A 7,688-nucleotide genomic window follows, 5' to 3' on the forward strand; every position below is an offset into this window, starting at 1 on the left:
CAAATAGAGCACTGTCCTTTTTAAAGTAAGACACATGGCCACCCTACATGAGAGGCTAGGCCTTGCTCTTGGGCCCAGATGAGCAGGATGGCTTGAGATTTTTGGTGGTGGGAGGGGAAGGGCCAGAAGTTGAGGACAGGGAGAGACTACCACCACAAAGGAGCAGAAGTTATGGTGAGCAGTGTACGTGCATGTGGGTGGGTGGGTGGTGGCTATTGGAGCAAGGCAGAAGAAGTACCAGCAAGAAGGAATATAGGAAGATTGCTACGGAATAAGAAACTGTATTGGGAGTCAGGAAGAATGGATTACAGCTGTGGGGAACACGAAGCTTTCGGCTTGCAGTTTGCCTAGGAACTAGGAAACAGCCACTCATTTTAACAAAAGTGAATCCATGGGGATGGCATCCATGGCTATCTATGAAACCTGAAGCTTTCAGACGTCCTCCAGCCAGCCTGAAATACCACCTGAAAGTAGCCACTGCACTGTGCCCGCCAGACCCCTACACCATGAGGGGAAGAGGAAGACTGTTCTAAAAGGCCTGGAGGAAGAGAGGGCAGCTCAGCGAGATGTAGGCCTGCCTCCTTCTTGCCACTTAAGAATGCATGCTGTGTTCTCTTGTCTTCAGTGTGTCCCTTGCACCTCAAAACACATCTCTTACTTCTGTATTTGAATAAATAAAACTAGAATACAAAGTGTTGGGGGGAGTCCTCTGGACTCCAAACAAGTTGTGTGTATATGTGCACTTGTGCCATTCCACAGGACTGCAAATAAATGCGGTACTCTGAAGCAAGGGGCCTTTTTCTTCTGTGGGGCATAATTGCAGTGAGGTCATTTTAGACTCTAGTCCTAATGGTCTTTTAGCCCCCACCTCTTTAGAGGGTAGTGTGTATCACTTCACTTATTTCCAATAGTTTTACGGGGGGGGGGGTCCTCTCTAGATGGTAATGGGTATTATTTTACTCACTTAAAAATGTGCTCAGCCAGACCTGCGGCTGCACTTGGAGGCCCTTCTGCTCATTCCACTAAGTGGGCCCCCAAACCCCTGCCCCCAAATCTTACCCTGATGCCACCACTGCAGCCTCCCCCAACCGCTTCCTTTTGCCCAATGACCCTTCTTGAACAGCTTAGCTTGATATTTTGTTTTAAACCTTTTGAAATTGGCTTTCCGTGCAAGGATGCTTAAGGGAATGTTCAAATAGAAAAGCCCATTTAAGAAACCATAGGGTTCGATAAAAATTAGGAACACAATAAAATCACTTAGGATTTCACACACACACACACCATCTGGGGCCATTGTAGAGCCCAGAGACAAATTATCCAAGACACTTGGAAAGCTCAGTGCATGTAGCAAGCTGCAGGAAACATTTGACCTCCTCACTCTCAGGTTGTCTGGAAACTGGGGGAGGGCTTAGTACTTTAGCAGTTACTGCCGGTATGAGCTTTGGAAGCCTAGCAAGCTGAAGGTGACAGAAGGCGCTGGCTAAATGGGTTGGCTCCCCAGGAAAAGACAGGATACACACCCATCCCAAGACATTACTCCTGGTTTTTTAGATTTGCCTAAGACGTTCTACAACCAAGGTGATCTACCTGAAAAGATTTACAGTGGCTCTCCTGGTGAACCTCAGCCAGAGAGAACTGGAGTGTCTCACGCCCCTTGCCTTGTTCCAGTAAAGAAAAAGCACCATGGGCAATGTTGGCTTTGGAGTGATCCTTGCTATCCTGGCCTCGCTCATCATGGCTATCAATGCCCTTGTGGTTGTTGCACTGGTACAGCTTATCTGGAAGAGTGGCTGCCTTGGTCTGTGCTTTGTCTTAAATCTGGCCATTGCTGACTCCTTGGTTGGCTTCACCATCACGGGTCTGGTCACTGAAGAGCTGTGTGGTCCTGAGCACCAGACCCCACAAAGGTACTGCATCCTGCGAATAGCCTGTATCACCTGCCCCTTGGCTGCCTCCATCCTCACTGTTATCCTGGTGGCCTTTGACAGATACTTGGCCATCAAGCATCCTTTCCGGTACTTCAAAATCATGCGTGGTCCAGTTGTTGCGGCTTTAATCGGAGGGCTGTGGCTCCTGGCCTGCTTGATCGGCTTCCTCCCGGTGATTGCTCATAGCTTCCAGCAGCAGAGCTACCAGGGGGCATGCACGTTTTTTGGAGTCTTCCAGCCCACCTACCTGCTCACTGTCTTCTGTGTCGGCTTCTTCCCAGCTTTCTTCATCTTCATCTACTTCCACTGCCACCTGCTGAAGATTGCCTCCCTGCACGTCCAGCAGATTCGAGAACTGGAGCACATTGGATTGGCAGCCACTCCGCCCTCTAGCGACACCAAGGCTCTGCGCACGGTGGCCATCCTCGTGGGGTGTTTTGCCCTCTGTTGGTCACCTTTCTTCATTGGGAGCATCGTGCAGATTGCATGCCAGCACTGCATCCTGCACCATCTCCTTGAGCGGTATCTCTGGGTACTGGGCGTGTGCAACTCCCTGGTGAACCCCTTGGTCTATGCCTATTGGCAGAAGGACGTGCGCTTGCAGATCTATCAGATGTGCCTCTGCATGACGAGCAGGGTCTTCCCATTGTTCCGGGTTGACAGCCGCCCTCGTGCTCCTGGAGCGGTCGTGGCTTCGGTACACGCCATCTCGCTAGCTCAGCTCGAAGCGTGATGTGGTAAGCCAAGGGTCTGAGCAGACATTAGGAATATAGGGAGCCGCCTTAGACTGAGTCAGAGCATGGATCCATCTAGTCCAGTATTGTCGACACTGACTGACAGTGGCTCTCCAGGGTTTCAGGCAGGATTTTTTCCTGCTCTAACCTGGCATTGCCAGGGATTGAATCTAGGACCTTTTGCATGCAAAGCTGGTGCTCTACCACTGAGCCACAGACACTCCTTTTTCCATGGTTCCTGGCAAGTCCCTTTAACATGAACGAGAAGCTCTTGCATTGCAGGAGAGGGTCAAAATAGGGTTTCATGTTCCTTGCCTTTCAGCAGTGTGACAACATTCATGGGAAACCGTTTATCTGTCCTCAATCTCCCGCCAATCAGTTTCATGGGATGACTCCGGGTTCTAGTATTATGAGAGGGGGAGAAAAATGTCTCCCTCTCCACTTTCTTCACACCATGCATCATTTTGTACATCTATATCATGTCTCCCCTTACTCACAGTTTTTCCAAGCTAAACAAGCCTAGCTGTTGTAACCTTCCCTCTTAGGGGAGTTGCTCCAGCCCCTTGATCATTTTAGTTGCCCTTTTCTGCACTTTTTCCAACTCTACAATATCTCTTTTGAAGCAACCAGAACTGTACACAGAACTTGGGATGTGTACTGCATCCCAAGATGTTTGGAACAGCTAAGCCCCATTAGTGTCCACACCTGGGGGAGAGAATGTCTTAATTTTCTCCAACAAAGTAACATTGATCACAACACTGTGCATGCTTGCCTATCAGCAGTACACTTCGTTAGTACAAACCCTTTGGTTTTTATGAAAGGAAGAAGCAGGGGCGGTGTCATGGGGCCAGCATTGTCAGGCATCTGCCAAGGCCCATGCTCCTGCCGCAGGGTCCCTGCTGCTGATTCCCAGAGTTCCCTAGCTCTGCTGCTCCTCCTTGCTGTTTCTGCCTATTCAACTGCCCTATCCAAGAGCCTGAAAGCAGGGACAAGAGCAAGGAAGAGGAGTAGCGGCAGCCATTGCTTGCCTCGCCCTCTCCTTCTGAACATTGGATTGGGCCCGAAGAAAGAGGGCAAGCGAATAGGTAGTGGTGACTGTGACAAGGAGGTGGGAGCACTGAGGATTTGGAGCCCTCACCGGAAGAAGACCCCAAAGTCAACAAAACACTAACAAAAGCCCAGAAGTCTGTCTCTGTGTGTGTGTACGCGCGCAAGCAAAATCAGCTCATCATGCACCACGGTGTTCACGCAAATAGGGAACCTGGGTCACATAGGGCCTCCATGTGTGCATTGGAGCACTGGCAGATGTTTGGAAAAGGTTCCAGGTGTATACATGTCCTCATTCTGCACAGGAATTCTGGCAAAGGAGAAAGACCCACTTACGAGGATAAAACAAGAGGCCCGGTCTGACCTTGTGGCCGGCAGACAGAGAGCGGAAATACGCTTTGCTTGTGAGCAGTGAAGTGTGAGACTTTCTATTTCAGGCCCTGCCTGTTCATGCAAGAGGGAGGAAGCCAAACAAATCAACCATTTTGCCTTGACGCAAATGCTGATTGGATAATAGATCACAGTAGAGTCCAAACTCACTTCCCAAAAGAACACAACATCCTGAGCGGAATGTAGCAGATAGACAAAGCACAGGATAACTGGGAGGTGACAGAGGTGCATCGTCATCCTCATCATTATTACTATTTTGTAAGGTTTTTGTCTTGTACACCACCTTGGGAGGGTTCCACCCTTTGTCAGCCTAGAAGTAATTGTAAATAAATAGATTACTGTTATTATTGTTTTGTATGATTTTTATCTTGTCACCACTTTGGGAGGGTTCCACCCTTTGTCAGCCTAGGGGTGTTATTTCTGGAAGGGAAGGGCAAGGCAAAAGCAAGCTCTGCATTTGCTTCTTCTTTGGCTGATACATGGGGCCAGGTTGAACTCCCCCACCTCTTGCTGTGATGTTCTTCTTGGGAGACAAGGGGTGTTGTTGATGGATGAGACTAGAATGTGCTGCCCTTCATTTTTACAGTTGCATCCTGAGGAACACTGTAGAACTCAAGAGGGAGTAAATACAGATTTCTCCATCTCTTTGTTGTTAAATTTGTATCCCTAATTTCTCCACCTTTTTTCTAGGTAGAACTTCATAAATCATGTTATAGCAGCTGTAGGGAGTTTACTTTCTCCACTCCCTGCTAGCAGTGCTGTCCCCAGAGCTTGGTGGGCTTTGGGGCAAGGCACCATCAACAGGCCCCCTCCCTCAGTGAGTCTACCTTCTTACCGCCATTGTCCTGAGCTGCTCTTCCTCCTCATCCTCTTTCTCATCATTGCTGCCACTTGCTTGCTTGCCAGGCAGAGAGACAGTGAGAAAGTAGGCAGTGGAATCTGCTGCTCCATCTTCTCACCACCAGTTGTCTGGGCCAGAGTGAGAGGCAGATGAACAAGCAGGTTGCAATGATAAAGAGGAGAAAGCCCAGGGGGCTGTTGTCAGTGGGCCCCTGCTGAGATGTGGCAGGTGCTCAACCATGCCTACTCTTGATGCCAGCCCTGCTTGCAAGGAGGAACACTGGGCTTCAACTGCCAGCTTCCAGGGCTCCCATTCATCATCCAGGAGATGAAGAGATGGTTGCGGGTGGCGGGAGGAGGTCTTTTGTTTTGTATTATTATCTATTTCTTGTAAGCCACCTTGAGAATCATTTGATTCAAAGGCAGGATATAAATCTTCTAAATACATAAATGAATCAACAGTATCTGTCAGATGTCTTTGGAATACAAGACTGAGGTAAGGACAGTCCAACCCCAACTTTTCGAGGATCAAGTTTTGGATCCCAGCAAGAAATACATCATGACCCCTATCAGCTGTTCTGTTGGTGACTGCCAAGAAGCACTAGCTATTTTGGAGGCTTTTAAGCAACATTTCAGGGAAAATCTGTTCTTTTACTCCTTTACCAGGTCCCATTTAAAGTTGTCAGTTCCTTCTGATGCTTCTTAACATTCCTCAGAACCACAAGGGCATTAATACTTTTAAACTGCTATTCAGGGAGAGTATAGTTTCAAATCTTTTTACAATTCTGTTTGCAAACATGGGATGCGGGTGGGGAGGTGATTATTGATTTACTGTTGGGTGCCCTCTGCACCCTCTAGAATCAGGATGGTGAATCCCTACTGTAGCTAAGGCAGCACTCACAACTATCTGCAATGGGACTCAGGAAATGGCAACTGAAGAGCTTTTCTGGAGCTCACAGACGTGGGGGAGGCAGGGCCTCCCATGCATTTTATAGGTAAGGTGGCAATGTGTCCTACTTTAGAGGACAGTCCTCTGTTTCATGGGCTGTCAAATCCAAGCCTGTTTCAAGTCCAATCCAAAATTAAAAAAAAAACAACTAAGAAGAAAGAACAAGGGTCTTGAACTTGAACCCATCAACAGCACTTAAGACTGCAGACTGAGTAACAGGCACAGAGGTCATCAGGTCACAGTTTTCCCCAAGATGGCAAGATGTATTGCTTTTCTATTTACAGTATAGCAATTATTTGTAAATATGCATCTACAGATACAAATTAGCATATTCAAATGTTACTGACCCACGTCCTCTTTTTTTGTGATGCATTTCCTTTTCTTTTTTGGACAATACATAAGTAGCTAAACATGGTATCTGCACCCTAAGGGCAGCCCTGTCTCTCTAGCACAGTGGTTCTCAAACTTTATGCTACTTTCAGGGAAGACTTTCCACATCAGCCTGTCAAAAAAACCTTTGTACATTACAGATGATTGTGGATCAAGTTCCCCCAGCAATATTGCTGATGAGATGTGAAAGAGCAAGGATCTAGGTGAGTTGCAAACTCACTTTTAAGCTGGACAAAATTCAGACAAGGCTCACATAAAACATAATATGCATAACGAATGTCAGTGAAACTGGTTTTATGGGAAGCCGATTTTGTTGCACACACTCATTGTTGCTTTTCACAAGAACGTATGATGTTGCAGGGGCTTGAGGCTAATTGAGTTCTCCAGTCCTCTGGCTGTTGACTGGGCACATGAAGCTAGATGTGACATTATGCACCAGCCATTGCCAGTGAACACCCCAGTTTAATCCTGTCTTCATGTCAGGAAACGTGAGATGTGCCTTATGGAAAAAGGCAAACCTTTGATCACTTCTATACATTAGGGAACACGGTTGGAAAATGGAGAGGAGGAACTGAGCTGTTGATGTGGAGATGCAATTCTAATCTACATCTTTATTTGCATTCTCAATATTGTGACAAAGGGAGAGAAAAAGAGAACACCCAATTTGGGCTGGGCATCAAGCTAGTCATTCTATCAACTTTAAGAAAATTGTGAATAAATTTCAAACTTTCTGCAGTAAATGGAGAAATCATGTACTGATGATTTCATCTTTGATGAGGCTGGTAGGTGGGCGGTGTGCTAATACACTATTCAACTATTAATAGCTTGGATTCCGATTACTTGGAACCTTGTAAAGAACAGGTGGGGATAGGACAGTGCAAAAGCAATAAGCATATGTCTCTTGGCTATCTCCCCTAAGGAAACAGAAATGGAGAAGGGAAATAGGCTGTGCTAAATGCAAACCAGATTAGCCCTGCTCGTGCAGCATAGGTGAGGATATGGATGGGAAGCATGGACAAGAGAATGTAACGTGCTAGACCCAACGCCTCTACCTCCTCGCATTGATACTAAGCTCACAACAGAACCTAGTGTAGAGGCATAGGGCCTGGTCTGGCCTGAGCTTTGCCCCCATTAAAAGGCAGTGCAGTGTAGTTGGCAGTGCTGGATGAGGCCCAGAGAGATTAAGGTTCAAATTTCTGCCCAGGCCTACAGCTCACTGGGTGACCTTGGGCCTATTCTCTCAGCCTAACCTACCTCACATGGTTGTGGCAAGGACAAATTGGAGTGAGAGAGGGTGATTACGTGCATTAGCCTGAGCAACTTGGGAGAAAAGGCAGGACAAAAACGTACAACAGACAGAGGTTTGGGATAGGACCAATTGGTGTGGTCCTGCTCAGATCCACAGATTCA

The 7,688-nt window shown here is 47.3% G+C and overlaps 1 protein-coding gene across 1 annotated transcript; it reads left to right on the forward strand.

The window, feature by feature from the left end:
• The first annotated feature begins 1,606 nt into the window (after positions 1 to 1,606).
• On the forward strand, positions 1,607 to 2,661 carry GPR119 (G protein-coupled receptor 119). Its single transcript, XM_084813276.1, has one exon. The coding sequence runs from the start codon at positions 1,684 to 1,686 to the stop codon at positions 2,659 to 2,661; it is 978 nt and encodes a 325-aa protein (XP_084669402.1). The 5' UTR covers positions 1,607 to 1,683.
• The last annotated feature ends 5,027 nt before the right edge of the window (positions 2,662 to 7,688 follow it).

This window comes from Heloderma suspectum, chromosome 9 (assembly GCF_057233095.1).
Source record: "Heloderma suspectum isolate Gila_16-S chromosome 9, 16-S_ref, whole genome shotgun sequence".
In the NCBI taxonomy this organism is placed as follows: Eukaryota; Metazoa; Chordata; class Lepidosauria; order Squamata; family Helodermatidae; genus Heloderma; species Heloderma suspectum.

Excerpts from the sequence above, each read along its gene's own strand:
- GPR119 (XM_084813276.1), top strand. The coding sequence starts at position 1,684 with ATGGGCAATGTTGGCTTTGGAGTGATCCTTGCTATCCTGGCCTCGCTC.